The 27,708-nt window shown below is 36.3% G+C and overlaps 1 protein-coding gene across 4 annotated transcripts in view; it reads left to right on the top strand.

Moving 5' to 3' along the window:
* LOC103467583 (myosin-10-like) overlaps positions 1-27,708 on the top strand; it is a 71,441-nt gene that overhangs the window by 884 nt on the left and 42,849 nt on the right. The window contains exons 2-8 of one of the 4 annotated variants that reach the window (XM_008414109.2): positions 1,969-2,352; positions 12,390-12,546; positions 22,671-22,698; positions 24,379-24,481; positions 24,734-24,763; positions 24,902-24,916; positions 26,813-26,830. In XM_008414109.2, the coding sequence (XP_008412331.1) occupies positions 2,008-2,352; positions 12,390-12,546; positions 22,671-22,698; positions 24,379-24,481; positions 24,734-24,763; positions 24,902-24,916; positions 26,813-26,830 (696 nt within the window). In that variant the 5' untranslated portion in view covers positions 1,969-2,007. The remainder of the gene's footprint in view (positions 1-1,968; positions 2,353-12,389; positions 12,547-22,670; positions 22,699-24,378; positions 24,482-24,733; positions 24,764-24,901; positions 24,917-26,812; positions 26,831-27,708) is intronic. The other 3 variants (XM_008414119.2, XM_008414126.2, XM_008414134.2) reach the window with 3 other exon arrangements.

Below are 27,708 nucleotides of genomic sequence, written 5' to 3'. Positions count from 1 at the left end.
GGGGATGCTGGCAGACAATAATCAAAAGCCAAACTGATCCACCATCCTGTGACCTGACCCAGATTAATATCTAACCCCTGCCTCATTTCAACATGGGATCAGGCTGCATGCTAAAATATATCTGATTATGCTTTTTGATATAGCTTAGAATTATATTACAAAGGCAAATGCAAACTAAGCCCTATGCACTTTTATAAACACTGAAATTTAAACACTCACTACACATCTTAAACGTTTATTAGGAATACGTTTTAAATTTGATTTAATGATTTCATTGTTGGTAAATGAAAAATATTTTAACATCGAAAGGAATTGTAAAGTTTTCTTACTTTGTAAAAGTGTAGAAAGTAATCTTCATAGTTTGATTGTAATGTTACCATGGTTACATTGTGACTCCACGACTTCGGTCTGCCCATAAACGCATCTCAGCAAATAATAATCAATTATCTCTGCTTGCTTTAGGTTTCGCCTCTTCTCCCAGAGCCAATCACATCTGGATTAAAATGCTGTTATTGGTACTGATATTCTGATCAGAACCATATCAAGTTCTGCTTAAGCCTCATACGACCTGCCAGGTTATGAAATACACTTTATGGAAGCTTATTGCTGCAGTCAGTGCTGTATTTGTGTCCTCTGTGGGTTATATAAGTAGCCAGCCATTGTTTCATCCAGTTATACTCGTCATTACTTATTAATTAGTCTGTCATAGATGCAACAATCAGAGATCTTTGTGGCCTTTTACATATCACTGATCTTGTAAAGCTCTCGCCTGTACGTTTTGTTTTCTCTTTGAGAAATATAAATAATAACAAGGTAATTTTTTATGCACTGTGGACGAAATGACCCCCTCAACTTTTATAGAAACAGAACATTCTCAGAAATGACTCAAACTAAAGGTTATTTTAGTCATCGATTATTTTGATGAAAACATTGGCACATTCTACAGATTTTTCATTTAATGACTTCAGCATTTTTTACACGATATAAGAAGAATACTAAAAGATGCAAGTAATCAAATAATTTAATTTCTATTAATAAAAAAAGAAACTAAATATTTTGCCTAAAATGCGACAACATTCCTTTTTGTGAATTTGGACCAGGTGAATCTAAAACTACGCCACTTGAGGAGTTTTGGCTAAAACATATTTACAAACAGATTTTAAAAAAAATCTTAAATGTAAAATGCATATTTATTTTGTACAGTTTTGACTAAATTACTGCTCTGAATATTTTGTCTTTTCTTGACAAATGATAATTTTTGAGTCTAATTACTCCAGTTAACGATAAATCGACTACTAAATTAGTTACAGATTTTTACAATGATTGATTCATGATGATTAATCCAATTAATGTTTTTGACACCTTTTCCATGTGGATGCGCTTAAAAATGCAACCTGCAAAAACTTGCTAAGACCGTTGGTAAGTGCACTAGGACAGTCATCCATGCTTTTGTGTTAAAAAACGCTAAGTTGACAGGAAATTTGAAAATATCACTTGGTTATATTATTGGAAGACATTATTAACTATATCTACAAAGTCTTAAAATAGGCGTACATAAAGAAATACAATAAATATAAATGTTTTTTACTACATCCTGATTAAAGTATCCTTGTCAATGTATTCGCTGAAGTTGTTAGTTTGTAAAGATAGGCAGTGGTTACAGAACTCTGGTGAATAAAAAGTACATGTACTATACTGTATATGTATATAATAAATACAACAATGCTTAGCCTGGTGTGGCGCAAGTCAAGCCTGGTGGCCCGCCAGGCTTATAACACACTGGGGGAAACTACCTGAGATGTAATTAAATTCTAGGTTTCCCTGGACTTTATTCTTCAAGAATCCAGTCATCTGCTATTAAATGTGACCTCTCAAACTGATCTTTGTCAGATTTGATCTAAATCAAAGCTGCATCCTCTTTAGTTTGAAGGATAAATCAAAGAACCTTCGTTTTTCACTTCCCTGCAGGTTGCCCCAGATTGCCGTGCTTCTGGTTTTCCAGCAGCAATGTCACAGAGGAGTGGGCAGGATGACCCGGAGCGGTACCTCTTCGTGGACCGTGCCGTCGTGTACAACCCGGCAGCTCAGGCGGACTGGACTGCCAAGAGGCTGGTGTGGATCCCGTCGGAGCGCCACGGCTTCGAGGCGGCGAGCGTCCGCGAGGAGCGTGGGGATGAGGTGGTGGTGGAGCTCGCCGAAAACGGGAAGAAGGCGGTGGTCAACAAGGACGACATCCAGAAAATGAATCCGCCCAAGTTCACCAAGGTGGAGGATATGGCTGAACTCACATGCCTGAACGAGGCGTCGGTGCTTCACAACCTGAAAGACCGATACTACTCCGGCCTCATCTATGTAAGTACAAGGAGAATTAAGATCTAATGGACGTATCAGGGTAAGATTTCATGGAATCGGTGCAATCCACTTGGATAATAACTGCATGATTTGCTTCTGAGCTGGTATTGCTTCCAGCTAGCACTACAGAATAAAGTGGATATAAATTATAAATGTATAGAATCTTATTTTAAAGTCCATCTAGCATGCTGTCAGCTTCCTGATATGGATTCTTTTAGGATGCTTCTCTTTTTAACGCTTCCACAGAATGCTCTGGTAGACAGACACCCTGGTCCTGCTCCGGACTCAGAGGGGATTCAGCTCCCATCTGCCCCTGGGGCAGCAGCAAAACGAGCTAATCAAAGTTTATGGGTGATCAGGACATGTTAGCATTCACATTGCTTTAAAGCTGCTCATCCCTCCCTTTCAATCCTCCTCTGACTCTCTGCTACGCTTCAGCTAGCAGATCCTGTTATGAGTGCTCAGGCTAGTTACCATGGTGAACAAACTGTTTTCCTGTAACGTTAAGTTGTTTCTCTGCAATTAGCACTTTTAGATGCTAGTGCTTGAGGTTGATTGACAGCACTAAGGCCCTTCTCCGGGCTCTGATAGGTTGTTTTTGGTCAGTAGCATTACATTTCTCCAATAGTAGAGAGGGAGAAGGTGGAGGACATTGATCTTTTTACAGATATTATACTGTCACAACATGGTGATTGTTTTAACAAATATGCAAAAAAAACATTTTTATAAACATCACATACTGCAGCTTTTAGTAGTTTGAATAGGGAGTAAAGGCTGAAGAGTTTAATAAATGTGCTGTAATTTTATACATATCAATAACTCTTTGTTATTATTGGAGATAATTGATTTATCTGTTTTCTGTAGTGGGTTTTTATCTCCTTTTCCAAATTATTTCATAGGTGCTCTGTTCAGGATAACTGACCTTTAAAGCAATTTATGTAATCTGTAAAAATGATAAATTCCCTCTAGATTTTTCCATCACTGTAAAAAAAAAAAAAAAAAAACTGGTCAAAGATGGAAAATATTCCTTAAACATTCCCTCTGGCATTAACACTCTTTTCAGAGGAATGTGGACTTAGAAAAATAACTTGAGGAAAACTTGATCTATATAAATATAAACCTGAAGTCTCTGTTTTTCTCCGGTGTTGGGTGATGGAGTCGGTGACTGGTGTGTTGTATTCAGTGAAAACTGGAAACTTGGAGCTTTCTAGTATCCATGTGAGGGGAAAAATTGTTGCATTTTAAAGTCTGGTGGAGTTTTCTAAAACAGCAGGGAGCACATGAGACTTTATTTAACTGCCTAAATATTACATTAGAATAAAAAATTAAAGTCCACAAGACTATAAATATATAATCCAACTATTATTGCACTCCAATTAGTCCTTTGCGATATGAATATTGCACACACTGATATTGCTATGACGATATAATTGTGATATATCGGATATGATCACTTTTTCTGGTTTTATTTTTTACTTTATTTTTATCTGGTCAGTCATTTCTAGAGCTGCATTATTTCAGGATTGTATGTAATTGAGACGCTACTGCTAAAACTTGAGATGATGTTGATTATGACATGTTTTATAATGTATTTGTCCAGCTGATCAAATGCATTATTTCCCCACAGCAGCATCCTGGATTAAGCGGAATATGATAGACGGATGATATTCCTTTGCTATTGTGAGGATTTAAAGTCGGACATTGCTGTGATAATTTGTATAATAGTTCATTTATTTAACCACGAACCACCATCGCCTCAAAGCATTTTACAAACATTTCCAACTTGTATACAGAAATCCATAGTCTAGTCCAATCAAACTGACAGTCAAAGCCAGTTGCTTTCATCCCAACTGGACTCAGAAGTTAATCTCAGTTTATTATGCAAACTGGGAAAATGTTTTCCATCTCAAAGTCCAGCTGATTGCATGGAGTCTCTGACTTTGCAGCCATTTCTCCTCCTGTTGATGCTTAACAAGCTCTCTTAGCTCTGGTCCATTTCTGCATAAACATCAGACTATAACAGCTTAGCATGCGATATGAAACACTAGAGTCTAAAAGGCTGTCGTATCCCACATAATCTGCTGATTTCCCCTGTGATTATGACCCACTAAATGCATTCCTGGAATAGCCTGGACATGAAGCAGGTTGTACTCTTAATGCTTATTGCTGTACTTGTTAAAAGACTATATTTTAAAGAGATTATTGTTTTGTTTGCAGCCTAAAGGCTCTCCTGGCATGTCATGTCATGTCGTACTACTAAAAGAAATACAAGGTGAACATTCATATCCTTAAAAAATGCACTAAAATAACATTACATTTCAATAGTAGTGCAACTCTCCTTCTTATTCCTCCTTCTTTTTGACAACAGCAGAGATCAATAGTTATATAAATATAGACTTGCGCTATTTTTGCAGTTTGGATAATGGATTCTGCTGAGCATCTCCATGATCCGCTGGTCAAGTTCCTGTATCTCTTTGTGTTTAGTTTGATAATACTGATGGTTTAGTAATCCTTTAAAACTACTCTACAAACGAACATTGAAGCAGCAACCACATTTAAATAAAAGCAATACATATGCAGGATGAACATTAATGCATCTGACTTGTTATTAACCAAACACACACTAACCAGCTCCAGGGTTGTAAAAGGTCATCCGATCTTTTTTGAGGTCATCTGTGCTTTTGGTGTGATTCTCCAGCCTGCAATAAGTCCTTTCAGTGCCATTCCGTGCTGAAACGTACAGGAAAGTTTTTTTTTTTTTAAACATAGAAGTGGTTTGGGTGGGTAATGTCGTTCTCCAAATTCAACATTTTGCATCACATGTCGTGACTGGAGGTTTTCGTGTGACCTCTTCGCCGTGGATGTCCCTGTGGGGGGAGATATGAGCCCTGCCTACAACGATCACATCACAGCGGCTAAAACAAGACTGATAGTTTTCCTTCTGACTTTAGTCCTTGATTGTGTTCATGTTTAAAATTATTTCAACGTTCCACAAAGAGGAAAGTCACTATTTTCTGCGTTTCTACAATCCATCAGGAGATGATTATGCTCATGTTGCATTGAGTAGCACAAAATAAAATGAGTACATTTTTGCATTTGTAGGTGCAGAAAACCCAGACTTTACTTTAAACGCAGCCTGTTGATGAGGATGTTTGTTTTCAGAGCACAGTTGTAAAATGCAGCAGCCCCGACCCGAGCCACATGTCTGAGCGCAGGGAGGCCACTGCTGAGTCACATGGTAACCCAACAGCCATAACAGAGCTCTTTGTGTTCACTGATAAGCAACATCTGTCTGCTCAAGTAACTGAATTTTCCTCCAGCCTGGTGTAAAAAAAAAAAAAAAGCTTGATTAACAAGTGGATTTATTTCAGTTTCTGAGTGTTTGTTTTATTGTTCTGTATCATCACAAACTGGCGCTGCTTCTACTGGAAGACATTTTCTTACGACTTTATTCAGTTTCAGTTGGATTCTGTCCTTCAGCGTTGAGTTCGAGAAGAAGAAAAGTTTTAATTAGAGGCTGCAGACATGTGTTGGTCAGCTGATTATGGATTTCTTCATGTCTTATTTTGTCATCCCTTGAATTGGACAATCACATAACTCTGACTTGGTATTTCACTCCAGAGCCAAACAGTCGTGTTGGCTCAGTAGAAAAAAAACGACTACATGAATAGAAAAATGTAATTCAACCTGTGAGCAATCAGACATGCTCAGTTTGCAGGGAGCAGGAATGGCAGCTCCAATCTGACTGTTAAATATTAATGTCAATATGATCTGTCAGCTGTTTTACATCATCAGTCAGTTTCTGAGCCAAGAAATATTTTAGCTTTGTTAAAGAAAATCAGTAATTTAACAAACTTTTCTAAATTTCTGATCATTTTTCTCCTCTTCACTGTGAGTTATTTAAAAAATGATTAATTCTATTAAACTTTTAATTATATTAATTGATTGTTGAAATAATACTAAACTAACTTGGTAATTGAATAATTATTAACTGAAGTATGCAGACTCTGAAAAATGATATTTTTTCCTCAAAGAAGGGAGCAATAATTACATCAAAACTGTAGAATATATATATATATATATTGCATTATAAGATAAAAAAAAAAACCTTCTTTGTCTGTACAAATGTTTTAGCTTTACCTGGTTCAATTTCTTAAAAAAAAAAATAATTACAAAATCTTCTGTTGGGCACCTTTTGATTTTAGCTATTAATTGGTTAATTGTGAAAAAGTCTACAGATTAGCCCTACATTTTATTGATTTTAAGTCAAGCTGTTAGAATCATCCTCCTAGTTGCATATGCATCTTTTGCTACAAATTAATCAATGAATCAATAAAGTTTATCTGTTTAGGACATTTAGAAAGATGCTCTGCATCATAAACGCATCATATTATGGTCACCAGTTGTGAAAACCAATAACATACATTTTGTTAAATACCACTGATAAAATAACCAACACACATCAAATATGTTGGTCAATCTTCCATTTATTATGGTTTGAAAGCAGCTGGGTGTGAAATGGTCAGTGTTTTCCATTTCAAACAGCTATTATATCTTTAATGATATTCTTCCAGCTACTTGCTCAAACACCTACTTTTATGTTCCAGAACAGATCCTGTGAGAATCCATTATAATGGTGAATATGAGCAAATTATGGTCCTTGCCATGTGCTGCGAGATAATTGTGAGGTCAAAGTAGCACCTGTGTCGTTCATACCTGTTGTTAAGAGGCGCTGCAGTTACTGCAGCCGTGTAGCTTTGGAGAAAATGACATCTTAAGAGCAGGGATGGCAGGAGAAGTAATTGTGGAGGAAGTGCAGACGTAACGACCCGGTTTCAGCACTGCAGCTTTAACTTGAGGTGTTTTGCAGCACTTGTTGTTGTTTTATGTTCTTAGAGTTTGTTCAGTCATACAGACTCCTGTTGGTCTTAATGCTGCCCAAAAGGTTAGCAGCCCCCAGTGATGCCACACTAAACTCCAAACTCTACGGTTTTAGCACGAGCTGCCGTTTCTGAGGTTGAGAATCAACTTTAAATCCTAGCAAAAGGCTTCGCTTCAAGCTAATAAAGCTAAAGGAGACTTATTGAGTCATGGATGTACAGGGAATATTATGAATTTTATCACAGTATTTTTTAGTACTATTGTGATAACAATAAAAATGATTATAAAAAACTCAATTCCTTTTTCTTAGGTGATTGCATAACAGAATTCGTATATAAACATTCCTGTTTAAAATAAGCTTCATCAGGACACCATGTACATAAAAAGTGACTTCCATTGCTGAACTGCAAATATAACCTTCATTTAATCGTATTTTCTAATTTACATATATTTATTGATGCTTTTGTGGAAAAAACAGCTGAGAAAATGGCAAAAATAACATTTTAGTCAGTTTTTTTTAACGTTAACAGGAATTTATTGTGACAAATTTATCACGATAAACGATAAACTGTAAAATAATTTCCCATCCCTACATGAATTTCAATAGTTTTCCCACAAACTAAGTATTCTTTTAGTCAGAGTTTGTTTTAAATAAGTACTGCAGTGTTTTTGTTCTGCTTGCTTGAGGTTAAACATCATAGTAAATCTCTTATGGAGACTTTTGTTGGTTTGCGGATCTGTTTTTTTTTCTTCAGGATTACAGTTTTCAATTTCAGTGGAATATTTGATGTGTGTGTATTTGCAGTTAAATTTTCCTTTCTGTGCCCTTGCAGAACCTAATAATAAATTAAATTAATGCAATAACATAGCAAAAGCACTTGTTGTTTTTCTTTGATTTTCTTTCTTCCTGTCATAAAGTTAACCTTCCTGTTCTTGTAACTTTATTAGTTACACATTGGGGAATCTGATTTTAAGTCATCAGAAACACTCAATAATAAATCATTATAGCCAAAGCTGTTTTCCAAGCCTTAAATGGGAATCAAAACAGAAGAATTATGTTTTCTATCGAAAGGAAGTCTTCATGGAAGAAAGTAAATAACAGAATTTGTCTGTGTTTATATATTGGTAGGCACTGCAAAGCCTGCTAAGCTGTAGCTGCTAATCTTTACCTGCTTTGTTTACCGTTCCCTAAAGTCGGTAAACTGTAGCTGCACCGTCTCAACAGTGGAAGTCGTTGTGTTTATTTAAGTCACATTAAGGCTGCTTGATTTAGAAACTTAAATTAAGTTTCATTTCATTTCTAGTGTTTTTTTTCCCCAACAGTGTTTTTTCTTTTTTTATTCTTTTGGATTCACTGTGGCAATGTCCCAAGTTTTCGACACCCGTCCCAGTCATTTGAAAACATTTGTGGCCAGTTTACTTATAGTTTGCTTTTTTATTAAAAAGTAAAAATATAAAAGTGCTCAGAAGTCAAAAAAGGGGCATGTTTTCTTTTTTTGATACCTTTGACTGAATGTCTTGCTAGTTTCTGCTGAATTTTACTCTAGGTCAGACCAAAACGCTAAAAGTAAAAAATGGCAAATGAGTGAAATGACCAGCAGTGAAATCATTGATCTGTTTTCTTCAGCTATGTCTGAAAAACTTAGCTAATACTAAAAATAATTAGCAGAGTCTTCTTCCCTTTGTAACAACTTCCCCACTGAAGAGTGTTGTAGTTAGTGCAACCTGGTAGCTTGATTTGAATCCAGGTCAGTAGAGCTTCAGTTTAAATTTTCCGCAAGTAACATTTGTTTGGTTGTTTGTTTTTTTACTCAGAAAAACATCCCCTTTTCTCAGCTGCCAGATTTGCATAAACTCCTTTTCAAAAACACTTTATCCTGCAGAAATACGTATAAACATATATGTATATATATATACACACAGTGGTAACATGTTTGTCGTTTTAATTAAAAAGAATCTCAAGACTTGGAGCAATTCAGTACTGGATATTTTTGTATGTCTAGCAATGGGTAAAAAAGTGTTAAATGAATCGGATGATGATTTCCTGTTGAGGTGATTTAAAACCCGGCTGGTCGTCTTACACTAGAATAAAATGCTCTAAATCTTTGCTTGTTTTCCTGAGATGGGAGAGCCCATTTATAAGCTCAAATTCAGATTTTCAACCAGACTTTTCTTGTTTTTTAGATAATTATGAGGCTGAAAATGTGGGCTGCTGATATTGTTAAATCTACTGATTGAGGAGATGTGCCTAGACCTGTCGCAATAATCAATAAATCAATGAATCCCATGATAAATTGAAAAGTGATTTATCTTTTTTCTTTTTTTTTCTCTCGCTCTTTTCTATGAGAAACTGGATGACAAAAGTCTTCAGTTTGGTGATTTGGTCTCAACTATCCCTTTTTTTTGTTTTACAGAGACGTCATAATTAATTTTATATGTTGTTTTGTTTATTCATTTTGGATATTTAAAATGTCTTCCAGTTCCAGTGTTAAATGTTCATTAGAATTTAACGTTTATCAATCTCTCAGAATATGTTCTTGCATTATTATGCCGCTGTATCGTCCAGTAAAACTTGCGATGGTGACAGACATAGATGAGCCACTCTTGCAGTCTTCAACCAGGCAGAGTGCTGTTACGCCTGCTGACTGGTGTCTTGTTGTTCGCGGTGTAAACCACCAGCTAATCCTCCCAAATACCCCCTGGGGTGCGAAGTTAAGGGCAGCCAGCTGAGTCACACCCCTCTCCTCCTCCTGTGGTTCCTGCTGGTTCAGTAGATCACAGCTCTGTCTGCCTGGCGTCGCGCCCACCATGAGGTCGTCTCTGGAGGGGTTGGAATGAAACGGACCAAAATCAAGCTGATGTCACCAGTCAGTCTTATTCAGCAGAGAGGAAGTATCTGCAGTGTTGGTGGCTGCGATGCTACAGGGGGTTGGAGTTTATTGGCAGATACTGTGGGAGGTTTCAGAGTAACAAATCTGTACGACCAGACAGCTGCATAGAGTCTAAGCATCCGTGCCCATGGAGGAGGGGGTTGATGGCCATCTGGCAACATTACTCCATCCTTTATAAATATGGGCTTTAGCAGCACAGGACCATTGTCATTGATGTGGTTATCTTTTAATTTAAACAGTTTGAACTCAAAAAACAATTTATTTTAGTTTTAATTGTCAGTGTTGCATCAGATTGTTGTGTTTTAACCCTTTAAGGCACATGTGTCAAACTCGAGGCCTGTGGGCCAAATCCGGCCCGCCATAGCTTTTTACGTGGCCCTCTAGGTTCTAGACTAAACACTAAGTGTGCTTAAATATTATGTTTTCAATCAAATCAATGCAGTTTTTATCTTGTTTATTGCTAAATTTTATCAGTCAGTCCCTCAGGTTTCTTGAGAATGATAGTGAAAATTCACGCAAAATCAACAAATCCCCACATTTTTTGTGCTAATACATAATTGGGAGTTTATTACAGATTTTTTTCAAAAATTGTCAAAAACTTTCTTACTTGTACTAAGCAGCTCCCTCAGCCTTCTATATAATGAATAAAAAAAAGTCACATTTACTGTCATAAATAAGCTCAAATATTGCAAATATTCCAAATTAGACTGAAATGATGTTCAATAATATTTAATTTTTAAAATTCTGTCTGTGAAGAGATTTTATCAATACATTCTGGCACAACAGTCCCTTTAAGAGCTCTTACGATCTTAATTTGGCCTAAAACAAAAGTGAGTTTAAACTTTCAAATCTCCGCCTGGATATTTTTGCTTTAAATGCCCTGTGAGTAAATATATTTGCCCATTTCCATTTAACAACTGGAACTTTCAATATCTAACAGTTTTTTTTTTTGTTTTTACAATTTACTGTCTATTAAAAGAGTGTTTTATCAGATTAAACAGAAGTAAAACATGCTCCCTGCAGAGGCGGGAGTGAAGTTACCGTAACAACCCTATTATTGGCTGAAAAGTGCAACGTCTCCCCTTTCAGAAACGGTTGGAATTTTTCAGATGGCGCAAAAATATCGCAAAAAAAAAAAAAACAAACAAAAACAGTACCACAAAGTTGGATTATAAAACTGTCATTAGTGACACCTTTGGGCCTGTAAGGGATTCATTACTCAGGATAATATAGGGTATATTCAGTGTTGACCTCAAGTCAGAAGAGAATTGTTAAATCTTTTTCCTGCGTCATGATTCATTTGAGTCCAAATTTTTCCCCCAAATGGGTTTTTACGCATTGGGGCCTTTCAGGCTGTCTGACTGTCATGGACAAGATTAGTCGGGGAATGTGTCTGTGGCAAAGCCAAGCACACAAATCAGAAACTTATTAAAACGATCATGAGGAGAAAAATGACTCTGAGGGGCACAAACAGAAAACCACGTCTTGTTAGAATAGCTTTTATTTGCAATTGTTAAGTCTTAAAACAAAAGACCAGAGAGGTTTTATAGGCTGAAAAAGATGTGTGGACATTTTATGGTTTTATACTTTCCACAATTATCCATCTAAATTAGTCTGTGAGCATCTGCAGCATGGTGGGCTGCACTGTGAACCCCACAAACTGTCTCAAATTAATGTTTAAATAGCAACGGCAATCCCTGGGATTAACCCTTGTCTGTCTGCTCACAAACTTTAATTAATTGAAATCACAATCTCCTGTGTCCTGTTTCCATTGTCTGCAACTAAAACCTGCTTTAATTTAAAGCAGGAACTCAGGATTTTCTTAAATGTTGTTTAATAGTTGCGTACAAACAGCATTATATTGCTGCGTGAATATATGACACATTTAACACAACAGTACTACACATATGCTACAGTATCTAAATAATGCAGATATTTCCATCTTAGAACACCAATAACCAACAAGAAAATAGGATTTAGTCGTTTCACTAGTTGTATGGGACTCAGAAGACCCTGTTCCTTTTCAGAACTAGATTTATGATCTGTGGCACTAGTAGCAATGATGGCATTTGCCTTCATCAAGTGGTACTCAGAAGAAATTTTGCTATCAACATTTATGGCAAGCATCATAAATGTTCATTGTCCCAGGCCCAAGTCTTTAAGGGGAAAGTCCTAGTCACATTCCAAGTCATTTAGGATTGAATCAACGTCAGATTTTAAGTCTTCTGCAGCCAGTTAATAATCTATTATCTTATCTTTTTTTAGACATACTCTGGGCTCTTCTGTGTGGTCATTAATCCCTACAAAAACCTGCCCATCTACTCGGAGAACATCATAGAGATGTACCGTGGCAAAAAGCGGCACGAAATGCCTCCTCACATATACGCCATCTCAGAGTCTGCATACAGATGCATGCTACAAGGTAAGTCTGAGTTTATCTCTCTCAGCCCACCAGGCTCACAGGAATTACCATTTTAATGCACATTAAATGTCACTGATTTTCAGAGTGATTTTCAAAGAGTTTGTTTCTATAATCAGTTTTTCTTAGCAGAATTAAAGGTAATAATCCATAAAGATGTTTTCTGTATAACATTCAGCTTATCTGAATTATCTTGATTTTTTTTTTTTTTTGTTAACCAACTTTAAAGCTGTCGTGGAGTTTTCCTTATCTAGGTCAGGGTTGTCCAAAGTGTGGCCTGGGGGCCATTTGTGGCCCTTCGAGTGATTTTGTGTGCCCCCCCCCAACTACAATTCAAAAATGATACAAATTTAGCCAACAGATCCAGATAGAGAGTTTTAAAATGATCACAAATTAATTAATCAAACTCTAAGAAAAGGTGAAACCACATTTATCCTGAGACTTTTCCTCAAAAGCCAAATTTGCTCCACACCAATCAGCTCTTATTTATTTATTTTTATCAAACTTGGTTAAATATAGCAAGTGTTTTGAAAGTTTTGAAATTCTGGCTTATTAAAATTCAGAAAATGTATAAATTTTTTCCTTAAATTTTTGAGGTTAATCACTAAATTTCTCAAGTTTAAAAAAAAGAACACACCTAAATGCCTTTATTTTAATACAGCAAACGTGCAAAATGTACAATGACGTATTAGGGTCATTATAAAGAAAAACAAAAGAGTAAATTTCCGCCAAAAACAAGCAAATTTTGAGAATAATCTCAGAATTTTTCAAGATTTTTGTGGAAAATTTCTGAGTTTTTGAAATTCAGAAAATGTCTAAATTTTTTCTACCACATTTTTTAAATGAATCACAAAATTTCTCAAGTTTCTAGTGAAAATTTACTCCACCTTTTATTTTTTATTTTTTGTGATAATGGTCCTGACACTGTCATAAAAATCTCTTTCAAGTTTTGGATGTACAATTAATATCAGGCTGCTTTATTTGCTAGATTTTATGTTGGGGGTTCTTTGGTTCACAACTCGTTTTCCCCATGTGACAAAAAGCTTGGACATCCCCGATCTAGTTTAATTTTGTTTGTAATGTTACCAACAGTTGTAGCTAAATGTTTTGTAATATTTTTTTTATATCTCTTTGGAGATAAATATGAATATGTGGTTAAAAAGATGAAGTCCTCATTTTAACTGTCAGTGAGGGAAAGTCCAGACTGAGGGCAATCCAGGCTCGAGGATGTTTTCTAAGATCTGTGGCTGGCAGCTGGCAGGTTTCCAGGCTCTATAAGCAGCGACTGACTGGGATCAGGCCAGCAGGAACAGAGAGGGTGACCCCATTGTGCTTGACAATAGATTCATTGTGTGATTGTGAGGGCTGAACTGTGGGGGTGGAGACAAACTGGACAGTCCAGTCAGTGCTTTAAGGATTTGCTTTCCTCTTGTTGGTGTGCAGAGAAAGATTTTGATCGCATGTTTGCAAGCTGTAGATAGCCGAGTATAACAATCAGCTATGACTTGCCCCCCACAGATCAGAGGTTTTAAGAAGAGATTTAAGGAGTAAAATTAACAACATTGAGAAGTGTTTTTTAAATTCATTTAATCCAGCTGGTTTTATTTGAGAGAATCCTCTATAAACTGCAAGATATGTTTACTTGTGAATGACGCAGCATATTTTTGTTTCCGTACATATGACTGCCGCAAACATTCATATATTATCTATAACTGGAGAAGAGGTGATGCTTTACTTCATCTGTTTTATTCTTTTTTAAAAATATTTTGTGAATTTTTGATGTCCTTCATTTTTATATATATATACATTTAATGTTATATATATTATTATTATTTATATATTTAATGTTATATGCTATATCAGAAGAATTTTTTTTACTTTCTTTTGTGCAGTTTATTTAATTTAATTTAATTTTTTTTAAAGATTAAATTTTTTATTTCTTCATTTTAAATTCTAATTAATTTTTTTATATTCTATAATTATATATTTAAAAAAGTACTTTATGGTCATTTTAAACAATAAAATGATTTCAAGTAGACATTTTAAACTTGGCTTGACTTTGGCTTCTTCTACACAGTTAGCAAGATTAGTGCAGTTAGCATTATCAAATATTAACAGCGGTCTCTCTGTATATGTCAAAGCTTTGAGATTCCCAACATTTGCCAACCTTTCTAAATCTTCCCTCACAGCACGATCAAATATTGGGTTTGAATCTCATGTCCTGTTGAAAGCGACTTTCTTTCTGTACCTGAAAAAATTTAAACAACCAAAGCTGCAAAAGTTAGAAGTTAAAAGTTTAAGTTAGAAATTATGAAGCAGCTTTCTCACTAATTCTGAGACTAAAGACTTTGAATCTTCTTGGCATCCAAACTGCAGCGTGTTGCTCCCACAACCTGGTTGCACCTCCGTGTGGGTTGTTCACAGACTGATACGTTGAGTTTCCTCCTAATGGATCAGAGACGGTCAAGATGAAAAATCATCTGAGTCCAGTTTCTTTCTGCATTTCTACTTTTTGCATTTGCTGTTGGTATCTGAAGCTTTTGTGAAACAATTCATATAATCCAGCTGGTTTTAGTTGAGAGAATCCTCTAAAAAACTGCGAGGTGCATTTATTTGTGAGTGATGCAACATATTTTTGTTTCTGTACATTGAACGCAGTCTTCCAGCTGCATTAAGCGAACGTCTCCGACCTCCCAGACTTGACCTGATTCTCCACCGTCTTTCTGATTGTAGCTGAATTAACAGATGTGGTGTAAAAGGAGGTTTTTAGGTTGGAGATTAATGGAGGCCAGCTGCTTTCAGCTGTGCCCTGAGCATTTCAGCAGCCTGGTTAATAAAAGAAAACATCCAGATGCATAGTTAAGCTTTTGAGCATTATTGCCCGTTTATCCAAACTGGCAATTAAGTTATTGGAAAGTTTCTGAGTTTGAGATAGTCAGACAAAATCACTGCTGATCAACTTATTTCACCTGATTGCATAACTCTTGTGTCTGAACTCTGAATAATTCATCACATACCTGTGATTAATGGCCCATAACGCTTCTTCTGAAAGCTGTCCAGAGTTGGTTTGTTGCTGAACTTTAAGTTTATGAGCTGTGGGACTGAAGCAGATTGCCAGAATCAGTAACAGAAGGGTGACTAACGCTTGCAGAGATCCGATAATTACTGCAGCATTAGAGAGAAGCCTTTTCACTGCTCAGATAGAAAGTTAAATAAGGTGTTGCCGAACAAAGACGGGGTGAGCAAGGAGACCTCTAGATCTCACTAGACATCTGCTTTGGATTACACTTCCTGATACGCTCCATAATTGTTCTCGGTGTGCCAACAGTTTTCTTCACTGACGTATGGAAAGCTGACAGTATCATTTGTGGAATTGGAAGCAAATACTTTTTGTTGCTTTGCAACAACGTAGGGACCACAGGAGTTTTTAATTGTACGGGTGGGCCGGGTTCAGCAGTGCTTCATTGTCCCAGGTGGAGTTATGAAACAAGCTTTCTTTCTCAGGGAACAGAGATGGGGCTCTTTCTTGACTCGTTCCCATGATGTTCAGTCGGGGCATTAGGTCAAGTCCAGTTGGATTCATCTTGTTTCAGCAAGATTTTCTCCAAAGCAGATATCTTTATCCCATAAAGATCTGGACAAAGCAACTCAGCCTAAAATTACACAATGTGTTTCATGTGTTTGCAGTTTCTCAGTTTTCCCAGCACTCCTACAAATCTGTGAATAAACAAGCTCAGTAAAGTTGAAATAGTGCAGGTTACAGCCTCACCAAACACATGGCAATAATTACGTCTGTAAAGTTTGTAGCTTTTAAATCAAAGCGTAATAAAGCGCGCTTTCAAGCTCAGGCGACTTACATCAGGGTGCCCAAGTTTAGTCCTGCAACTTTTAGATGCATCCCTTCTCCAAAACACTTGAATGTTATCAGGCTTTGTCTTGGCCAGATTCAAAATCTTTCCACTTCGCTGAATGTGGAAAGTGTCTTTTGGGGGTTTTTTTAGCTCTGGAAAAAACTAAGGGACTACTTAAAATGATCAGTTTCTCTGATTTTACTTTTTATGGGTTTATGTTTGAGTAAAATGAACTTTGTTCTTTTATTCTATGAACTACTGACAACATGTCTCTGAAATTCCAAGCAAACATTTAGCATTTATTTGCAGAAAATGAGAAATAGTTAAAATAAAAACAATGCAGTGCTTTCAAACCTCAAATAATGCAAAGAAAACAAGTTCATGTTCATTTAGAAACAACAACACTAATGTTTTAACTCGGTAATAGTTCAGAAATCAATGTTTGGTGGAATAACTAGGAGGTTTTCAATGGGTTCAGTGAAATGGTCTCTAAATTTTTTCAGAGCTGTATTTTTCCAAAGAAAACAAAGTTTATCCCAGAAAATCTGCTAAGCCTGGTGGTAGGGGCGCTAGTACAGTCCACCATGTTTTTATGTGAAAAACAAATATTAAAATGTAAAAATTTGAGCTTCACAGGTAACATCCTGATTCGGAAATGAGCTTATGCGACCTCCTCATACCAAGTCCAATGCATGAAGTCTAAACCCAGATTAATCCGTCTTTACTGTCACTTGTGTATATAAAAAACAACAACTATTTAAGGTAAACAAATGATGCTCAGCCTGGAGGGGGCAAGGAAATCCTGGTGGCCCGCCAGGCTTGTAATAGCATAATTATAGAAAAACTCTGCAATATCCAGTCAGCTCTGCATCTTCTTTCTTTTGTAGGATACATTGCAAACACTCTCAACTTTTGTTGGATTTCTAGATTCTTGCTTTGTTTTGGATTGATGTTTTTTTCATCACCATCTTGACGACAACTGCATTATTTTAAATTTTAAATACAGCTGATGCTCTTGTTTAGATGCATTATGTGATGTAATTTACAAGAGTGCATTGGTCAAACCCGTACATTCAATCTGAAAAAACTTTGACTGTGGACGCTCACCTGGCTCAGTATTTGTGGATTAAGTTTTTCAGGAATTTTTCTGCAGAACGTGACTCCATGTTATGTGCAGAAAATACCGTCTATTCTTTGAATTTTATACTCCATGGCTGCTGGAAGAAAGCCTCAGTTTTACATTCAGAATAAATCAGAATATGCTCTCAAACTTACTTTATATTGGAAACATAACTCTCAAGGCTCCATTGCATTTTTGTACTTTCTTAAATAATGGGTTGCAGATAGTTGGTGGACATATATCAGTTTGTGCCACAAAAACAAAGTAATAGTCCTTTAACAGACTGTAATGTCCTTCTGGTACCTTATTATAAGTATACCCCTCTGAGGTGTTAGACTAATAAGCAGTCACAAGCCCATTTCTGGCCCACATGATCCCCTTTAATGCCAAAAAAGACCCTCCACACCCAAACTTCCTTAAAGTCAGCAATACTTCATGTAACCGTGCTGAGGGTTTATGGTTCTGTTTTTCTGCCAACTGTTGGATTTTTCCAAATGCATTTTTTTGAAATTGGAAAGTAAAATATTTGTGGTTGTTTGTGCATGGTAACACCATGAGGATTTCAGATTATTACTCAGAGATATGAGGACTAGCTTGGTGTTATGAGAAGAAATACTTTTAAAGTTTTTGAAGCAAATGGGACCTTTTATATAGATTGTGATTGGAAAAATAGACTAAAGTGTTAATGGTTTTTACTCAGGTGCAACCTTTTGATCAGAGCTTTTAGTTGCACTATTGAGATGAGACAGGTGATAGTATTTCTGTCATAAAATTCCTTACTGGTGTGAAGAAGTGTCTGTACTCCATTCAATCAGGTTATTTCACACTAGGCATGGATTTGTTATTGATATCAAATTATGGTGTATAAAAGTTTCAAAACTACATATTTTTACTTTATGATGATCAGATTAGCTGCGTTTCCATCCCTTTTTATGTGCATTTTCATGCTGTTGATGGAAGCAGCAAAATTCCTCAATTTGGTAGGAAAAAAATATTTTACGCTCCCTTGTTTTTGGATTTTTAGAAAAAGAGTTAATGCACTAAAGAGGAGATGGAAACACATTATCCGAATAAATTCTGACGTAGCAAAGATTTACCTCACATGACTGATCAGCTGTACTAGATTTGTTTCTTTCTCTTAAGTCTTCAGGCATCATGTTAATAATACTATTTGTCATGACAGCAAAGGACTCAGACCTAAACCTTCAGAGCCACATAAAGACAGTTACAAAGTCGGCCTTCTATCGCCTGAAGAACATTTCCAAGATTAGAGGACTAGTCTCTCAGCAAGGATCTAAAGAAACTCATACAGGCGTTTATCTTTAGTCGCATTGATTACTGCAAACAGTGTCTTCACAGGTCTGCCTAAAAAAACTCAATCAGATCCAGAACGCTGCTGCTGGAGTTCTGACTAAAACCAGGAAGTTAGAGCCCAGTTCTAAAGTCCCTACATCGGCTCCCTGTAGCTCAGAGAACAGACTTTATAATATTTGTTAGTTTATAAATCACTGAACGGCTCAGCACCACAATACATTAAAGATCTGCTGTTGTCATAGCAACCTTTAAGAACCTGTCAGGTCTTCTGGTTCTGGTCTGCTTTGAAGAACCTGAACCAGAACCAAACATGGAGAAGCAGCATTCAGCTTCTATGCACCACAAATCTGGAATAAACTTCCAGAAAACTGAAGTTTTCCAGTTGGAATGATTGTTACTTTGCTCTGTTCATGTTGTACACTTAAGATTTAAATCTTACTAATGTGAGTAATGTGAAAGCTTACTTGATCTTCCCATCAAGGTACCTTGTAAATGTTGTGAATATAGGACATGGAGTTGGTGAATACAGTGGAGATTTTAAATGTAGACCAAAACACAGTTCTTGTGTCACGCTTCAGATTTTTTAACTGTCACAATTTCATATAATCTATGCTTTATTTAAACCATTTTTTTCCCTTTTCGTTTTGCAATCATTGTTCTGATTTGCATTGAACTTTTTTTAGGCCTTCAATTTAACTTCAGCCAATTTCAGAAGCAAAGAGAAATTTTCCTTGCCTTCCCACGCAATAGTCATGTGAAGCTGGCAACAGGAAAACCAATCATGAGAAACCCACAGAACTGCTCTTATGACTGCTGACTAATGTCACAGAAATACCAGCCTCAGTGATGGTAGTCTGCACAGTCCGTCGGTCTTTTAGCAGTCAGCCTTGTGTGCTCCTTCGGTGTGAGTGGAGTAAAGCAAAAAACCGCTCTATGACTGGACCATATCGTTCCACCAGCTTTCTGAAGGTGACATTTTGGGTGAAATGTTCCTAAACGTACATTTCACCAAATGTAAATGTGTTCTAGAGCCGTTCAAATATAATTTATTGTTGAAGTTAACATTATCAAGCTTCTACAGGTAAGGATGACAGCATACACAAATATATATATATACACATATGGAGGACCAATCTTGCCATAATTATGTATAAATACGCAAATAAATAAATGACTCACTGAATTAATTAAAGGGTGAAAAAGCAGCATGGCAAATAAAATAGTGTGCAATTAAATGCAACAAAATAATAGAAAGAGGAGCTTTGTTTAATAATTTGTCAGTTAAGTAGGTAAAAATGTCTAATTGTTCTGTTCTTTTTTATTTACATCAGTAGTGATTAAACCAGTTTGAATGTTTAAAGTGAAAATGAAGCAACCTCAAGTCTATTCAAATATGAAAAAAGAATTTCAGATTTTTGTTAGTTGTTATCCAGGTTAACTAAAGTGAGATATTATGGTTAATTTTCTAAACTACAGTAAAGTAATCGCAGGGATGCACAAATGTAAAACTGAAAAATTGAGCCGATGTTAATATCCAATAGTAATACTTCTGTTATGGTAGAATTTACCATTATTTTATTTTAGCTCATTTTTATTGAGTTCATGTCAGAATAATCTTTAAAAGGGTTTATGGTTAGGGTAATACTAAAATAATCGTTTACAACAGCCCTATCCTCTTCATCCATTTTATCCTCTTCATCTTCATTTCCTTATGTCATTTCTGCATAGATTTCTGTTTCAATGCGCTTCAGCTTAAATTGAAAGAGCTGAGCATCACTTGTTGTGCATGAATCACTGTTCTGGCAGGACAGAGCTAGCATCCATCATTTAGTCAGGTTGTACTTTAGCATAAACAACATGGCGACACCTGCATAAAAGTATTTTAGTTGAATTTATAAAACAAACTCTTGTTTTTACATCCGAAATAAATGTTTCGCAAATAGTCTATTGTTACGATTACTTGTGGATTCCTTTAGAGAGAGAAAAATGTTTGTAGATACAATCAGATGTTTACATACATTCGTCATGGACGTCATAAAGAACTCAACAATCTTTATTTTATTGGCTTTAATCACCTAACTTTGACTTGACATGAGCAGCTCTGTTTTTCCTAAAGGTACAGTGTTTTCTGTCATAGTTTTACTGGAAACCAGTGGTCAACAGCAGGAAGCCTGCGTGATTCCTAATGGTCCGTCCAGCTGTGTCCTCTGTCCCTGAACTGTCCAACAGTTGACTCCATAGGAACACAGTCAGCGCTTTTAGGGACGCCGTCTCTGGCAGAACAGTGCAGCCTTGGACACAACAAACGATTTAACACATTTACAGCACTGGTTAAACAGACTTTTCAGCTCATCTCCCAAAATGACCTCAGAGCAGCTCAGTTAATGGGATTTTTATTTATTTTGTATTAAGCATTTTATTATGTTTAAAGTAGAGATGCACCAATGCTATTTTAATATCTATATCAGTACCGATAATGAATAAAAGTCTAGATTGGGTTTGAGTGACAATGTATTTATTATGCATCATATTTAAAATTCATAATTGCACTTTCTGAACATTTTGAGAGGTTTTTTGGAGTTTAACTTTACATGTTTGACCAAGGTGGTCAACCTATTGTTTTAATCATTTTCTTTATTATTTATTTTACATCGACTGTTTTCCACTTACTGAACAAATTACAAGTTTGACCAAGCTTATGAAGCTATTGTTGTATTTAAGTTTGCTGATCTGGTGCAGAGAAGAGCAGTCAAGTAAATTTGTTTTCTGTATCAGATCGGTATCGGCCACAGATATCGGCATCAGAAGTGAAAAAAAGTGGATCGGTGCATCCCCAGCTATATTTACAAACTTATTTATGTTGCATTGGGTTTTTCTGTGGCAGAGCAACACAAAGTGGTCAATAGATGTGAAGTAGGAGAAAGAGCACATCATGGTTTTGAGAAAAATATCTGAAAAGTGTGGCGTGCATTTGTATAAGCCTTCATGAGTTAGTAGTCGGTAGCATCGCCTTTTGTTGCTATTATAACTGCAAATTGAAGTATGTACTGAATGTTACAGCTGAAATATTTTTGCTCCAGTAAACTTTAAGTCTGGGCTTTGAGTAGGACATTGTAAATCATGAATATTCTAGGGTCTAAACCATTTTATTCTAGTGAATATATGGTGATTAAATACTGTTGTTCATAAAATCAACAGTTTATTTTCCACTTTTATAACAAATGTTCTCGTTGAGAGTGAAAAAGAAGCAGAAATTAGTTGAAGTGAAGAAACTCGTTGACTTTCCTAAGCCGTTGACTTCCTGTTCAGCCGACCATGTGACTGGACAGCAGGCGCCTGTCCCTGTGGGAGCGTTGATATGAAGACAAAGTACTGTTTTTCTATCATATAATCGCCATTAATTTTCCCTGCATGGCCCCCAACCAGCTGTCTCTTTCAGAGTTCACTACATACTCTGAACTGGAGCAGCATGGAAGTGACATGAATATTACTTGTGGAGACGAGAACTGCGACGTGTTGGTGTGTAGTGGGGCCGAATGTAAACCTGTGCTGTCATCGTACTTCACTAATGGCTACAAAATGAGAACCAGATTGAGTTTTCTGAACTTTGATTCCTGTTGTTTTACTGTGGAGGCTGTTGTATGTTCATACATTGTTTTATTTTTGCCTCATTAATACTATTGTCTGTCCTTGCCAAGAGATAGATGGAAAACACAACTGTATTTTAATGCCTACTTAAATAAAATAGCTCAAATTATTGTTCAGTTTAATAATAATTTGAGTGAATTATAAATTTGTCATGTAAAATGGAGTTAAATTAGTTTTCTTTTTTTGTTGCACAGATCGAGAGGACCAGTCCATTCTTTGCACGTGAGTAAACATTAAACTTAACTTTACTGTTATTATTTTTTGCCTCAAATGAATTATACAGACAGATATAAACATTCATTTGTTGACTGTTGTTCAAGTCCCCAATCTTTATTAGAATTCTGTAAATTTAACCTCTGACTTTGAGTTGATATTATTTGAAGGTGCATTCACACCTTTACCTGGACTCCGGTTCAGATGCCTAGAAAGTTTGGTGTTTTTGGGGAGATTTGAAAGTGCAATCGAACTCTGATGCGGACCAAAGAAGCGAACTCTGGGCTGCCTGAAACTCTAGGCCTTGGTTCGGTTGAAATGAACTCTGGTGCGGTTTGAATCCATACGTGAATGCCAGAGATCTCAGGAAGTGGACTAAAGTGCAGGGCATTCTGGGTAAAAGCAACCAAAACAAATGTGTGTGTTAAGCTTTTATGGAAGCTTTTGACAAAAGTCAATTCATACAACTGCAAAATTTCAGTTTTCTGGCCGATCGCCAATTATTGATCTCTAAAAAGCCTAACCTGATGATTCAGATTTTGGCCAATACCACTTTTTTTGGTCTGAAATGTTGCAGTGGTTTATTTTTATACCTTTAGAAAGGTAGTTAAGATTGGCTTCACATGTAAATCGATGTACCGGCACCAAATTTTGAAAAAAAAAAAAAAAACCTTGTTTTCCTATTAGGTTTTTGTGCTACGATAAGTAGGTATTGAAATTAGTGTATTTTGCTAAACTGCAATAGAAACACCTTTTCAGCATCATAGCACATTCAGCATTACTACAGACTGAAAACAAAGAAGACGACAGGAAATGGTAGGACGATCGTGGCACGTTTTAAGTGACTTGTCACTTGAACAAACTTATTTACTGAGTTTTTAATTTAATAGAAACACCACAATTGCAAAAATGTAATTTTAGCGGGACATTGGCGAAGTTTTGCACACATCTGTAATGGAAGCTAGTATCATGTACATCATGCTCACTGTAGAGTTGGATTTAAAACAAAGATTGCACAAATGAAAACTTCCCCACTGACATGTGGAAACTACTATAAAACACCAGCTATTATCCCCACAAACCAAGAGCAGTACTTGTTTGTAAGGCATAAACAAAGGCCTTCAGAAATGTTACAGCCTGCAGTCAAAAATCCAGAGGTGATCTCCCTATGATTACAATCTCTTCACACTGCAGCTCTCATTCTCCCACTTTGGCCACATCGCTCTTGCCAAGTGGAAGCCAAACAATATCTAGCGCATAGTTGGCGTATGCAAATGTGCACTGTCTGTAAAACCTCGGTTATGCGTTAAATCTAAGCCGTTGTGTCAAAGATTCTGGATTTGATGATCTTGGGAACATTTTTCAGCCTTTTTCCTAAGCTAGTGTAACTCTGTGGCAAAGCAGTGAGAAGCATGCCAGAAACCGCAGCTGCAAACCTGGAAAATGTTGGAAATATGTTGCAGAGAAAGACAGAGATGGTAGCTGAGATCACGTCTCTGCTTCTCCACTTTAAGGGAGGACAAAGTAATTAACCGTGAAGTCAGGACTATGAACGTGTGTGAATAAAACCTGCAGTGATTTACAGATCTGACGGGTTATCATCGCCTAGTGGCCACATCTGTCGAAGTGGAGAGTTCAGAGTCGTGGCGTTGCCGGTTTTTCTATCAGCTGTATTCCTGTGCCTTGCAGAGGCGAGTCGGGAGCTGGTAAGACAGAAAACACAAAGAAGGTCATCCAGTACCTCGCACATGTTGCTTCCTCCCACAAAGGAAGAAGAGACCACAACATTCCTGTGAGTATCCACTCAGAGCTACTAAGCATCACTCACTAAAGCGCAATAATACTGCAGAAAAATGAGACGTAATTGTCAATTTTACAACAGAAGAACTTTGTTACAAGTGAACATTGCTGTCTGTGTAAATAATGTTGCCAAAATAGGATGTGGGTCACATGATACAGCTATAAAGGAGACACTCAGCTTCTTTCTGTGCTGAATATTTGTGCTTCATTTAATAATTTTATTTTTTTTATTTGCAACAAACAGCCAGAATCTCCCAAACCAGTGAAACTACAGGCAAGTTCCCCTTTTTTTCTTTCACATTTGCATGCATCTATAACATTGTCCTTTCAAATAAAACTAATTCTTGATGATTTTAAATGCTTGTAGAAAAATCTGAAACATTTATTAGAATCTATTCTCTTTCTTTGTCAGGCCCAAAATGCAGTTGTAAGTAAAAGTTAAAATTATTTCAATCATTCACATGTTGTGTTTTGCTCACCTCAAATAAACCGACGACGTGCATGACATAGTTTGGCCTCTTGAAGCCTTAGCTGTCATCTTGTGCTTTGTGGTTACAGTTAGAGTTAAACCTGTATTTAAGTATTTATTTTTAACCATTTAACACACCAAACTAGCTTAAAGTATGATCTAGCTGAAGTTGTTACATGCTGTATAGTTGTGAGTAAAACAGAAACTTGAAAATAAATGGTGTCTTTTATTGCAGCAGCATAATCTCACCCTGAAAAACTTGAATTTAAGTGGATTTAAAAGTTGATTTTGAGGTTTGTGAAGCATTTCTGTGTTTTGCTCACATTTTTTTAAAGATAGAAGAAAAAACATTTTAAAAATGTTATTTCTAAGAATTCAGGATCATATGTGTTTTAATATCAGAATGTTTTAAAAAGAAACAGGCCCCCCACTTCAGCATTTCCATCCTTTGTTTTACACCAAGAAAAAAATCTCAATATATATTTTTACATTTATTTATTTAGGATATGCAAATAATACCTGGCAACACTTGTTGCATGATAGCAAACATCTCACAATCATAGCGCAGAAAAGTTTTTTTTTTTTTTTTCCTTTTTGGTTATTCCTTTGAAATAACTCAACATTTTGTGGATTTTGTTTAGTGATTGTTATAGATGTTTGGTGACTTCAAGACGCCAGTCTGTGCTGCAGTTTTCTAATGAGGATTTATGGGATTTTTACCTACATTTACCTAAACCACTTTATTCATATAATACATGTAAACAAGCCAATTTAAAATGACATAAACATCAAACATCAACCGAGCAAGAAATGGTGCAGTGGCAAAATAAAAATAAGTAAAGAAAAGTGGGTAACGGACTCAGTGTTTCGGCTGTTTTGCAGTTTTTTGGAAGCATATTCCAGATTAGCGGAGCATAAAACCTGAATGCTGCTGCTTCATGTTCGTTTTTGACTCTGGAAATGCAAAGTAACCATGTGAAGATGCTGTAATTAATGCCAATAAAGATAAACTGCCCAGTGGTTGGGCACTAGAGCAGTCATTCATCCAGCGGCGCTGCGTGTTTTTCAGTTCAAAAATGTTTAAAGTTGACAGGAGATTTAAAAATACCACTTGATAATTGTGTTATTAAAAGATTAATACCTGAACACCAACTATAAAGTCTTAAAATTCAGAGATTTTAAAAATACTTAAGTAAATGAGCAATGCTTAGCCTGGTGGGGGCACAAGTAAAGCCTGGTTATGATACACTGAGGGAAACCCTGGATGAGATTCTCATGATGATGTGAGATTAAACCTTCAATCCAGGAAATGTTCTTCAGGTTTGTTGTTATACTTACAAATTGAAAACATTACAACTTACATTTAAAGGGTCTGTTATGGGGACCGATTATCTGTGATAGTTAAGAAACATTTCCTTTACCTAGGATTTGTTTCCCTACTGACTGAATGTACCAAATTATTTTTTTCTAATATTTTCAGAGTGAGATTAAGCTGCTGTTATAATCAAGAACTTGCTTGAACGGTTTTACTCGTCCTGCAGTAGTTGCCTTTAACAACAAGCATCTCAGTACATGTGCGTAGTACCAGGTACTAGCAGCTAGTACCTGGTACCAGCGTCTAACCAGACGGCCTGTGGGTGTCGGGAATCAGAATAACACACCTCTTAGTTTTATAACTAAACCTGCTGCTAATTCCATTCCTAGACGGCTGTAGGTTGTTCATAGATGTTAAGCTGTCATTTCAGAAATGTTCTGCTCTAACTACAAATTCACTTGTACCCACAACATGACTACATTTGACTATTTTCATATATTTTGTTGTTTTTAACAACTGAATGTCCTCATACCCTACAGAGTGGATCCCTGTTTTATGTGAGTAATATTTAGTTCCTCAGCTCTCTTAGAAAATATGAAAAGAGTGCTCTTTTCACTTTGCTGCTGCCTGCTTGATGCACCAACTCTTTATTAAATGTTAGAAATGTTTTAGACTTTACAACTGGATGCTTTCTATCCACACTATCTTCATGCACCTGCTCTGTTTAGAGGGAAATTCTACATTGCATGCATTGCTTAAATCTTACTTCTTCCACTTATTTTAAACGTTATTTTTCCAACTTCTGGGTATCTTCTGATGCAGAAACAAGCAAACAAAAACTTGAAGCAAAAGGATTTGTTTGGGGTTTTTCTACTAGATTTTTGACCCATTTATTCTCCATTGAAGTTTTTGAGTAAACCTTCCTAATCTTGTTGAGAATCACTGGATCCCAGCTGTCCATCGTAATGCAAACAGACCAGTGACGAAACAACCATTGATAAAATCAGTAAAAAAAAAAACATTTAAAAAAATCTCAAATACATGCAGGGAAATACCTACACAGACCAGAACCAGCTACTCTCTTGCTGTGAAGTAACAGTTCTTATAGTGGTACCAAAGCAATTCAACAGCTTGGTTAATCTTTCGTTTAGGGCAGGCTCAGATCCAGTCAACAATCAGACCAGGAACAATATCTGGTTTACAAAAAGATGGTAAGATTTTAGCACTAGTTTGAGGAAAGTTAGGAATCAAATGTTTGTTTTTACAGAGTAAAGAAATTACTTTGTAATCAGTGTCAAATAAATCTGTCCAGCAGTGGTGGGCATTGATAATTTAAGAAGTTAGTTCCACTAACGCTTAAGCGCTACACCAACATGGTATGTAGCAGAAGCTAATGCTAAAGCGCTACACCAACATGGTATGTAGCAGAAGCTAA

This window comes from Poecilia reticulata, linkage group LG1, assembly GCF_000633615.1.
Source record: "Poecilia reticulata strain Guanapo linkage group LG1, Guppy_female_1.0+MT, whole genome shotgun sequence".
NCBI classification, from domain to species: Eukaryota; Metazoa; Chordata; class Actinopteri; order Cyprinodontiformes; family Poeciliidae; genus Poecilia; species Poecilia reticulata.
This window is presented reverse-complemented; position numbering and strand designations above follow the sequence as displayed.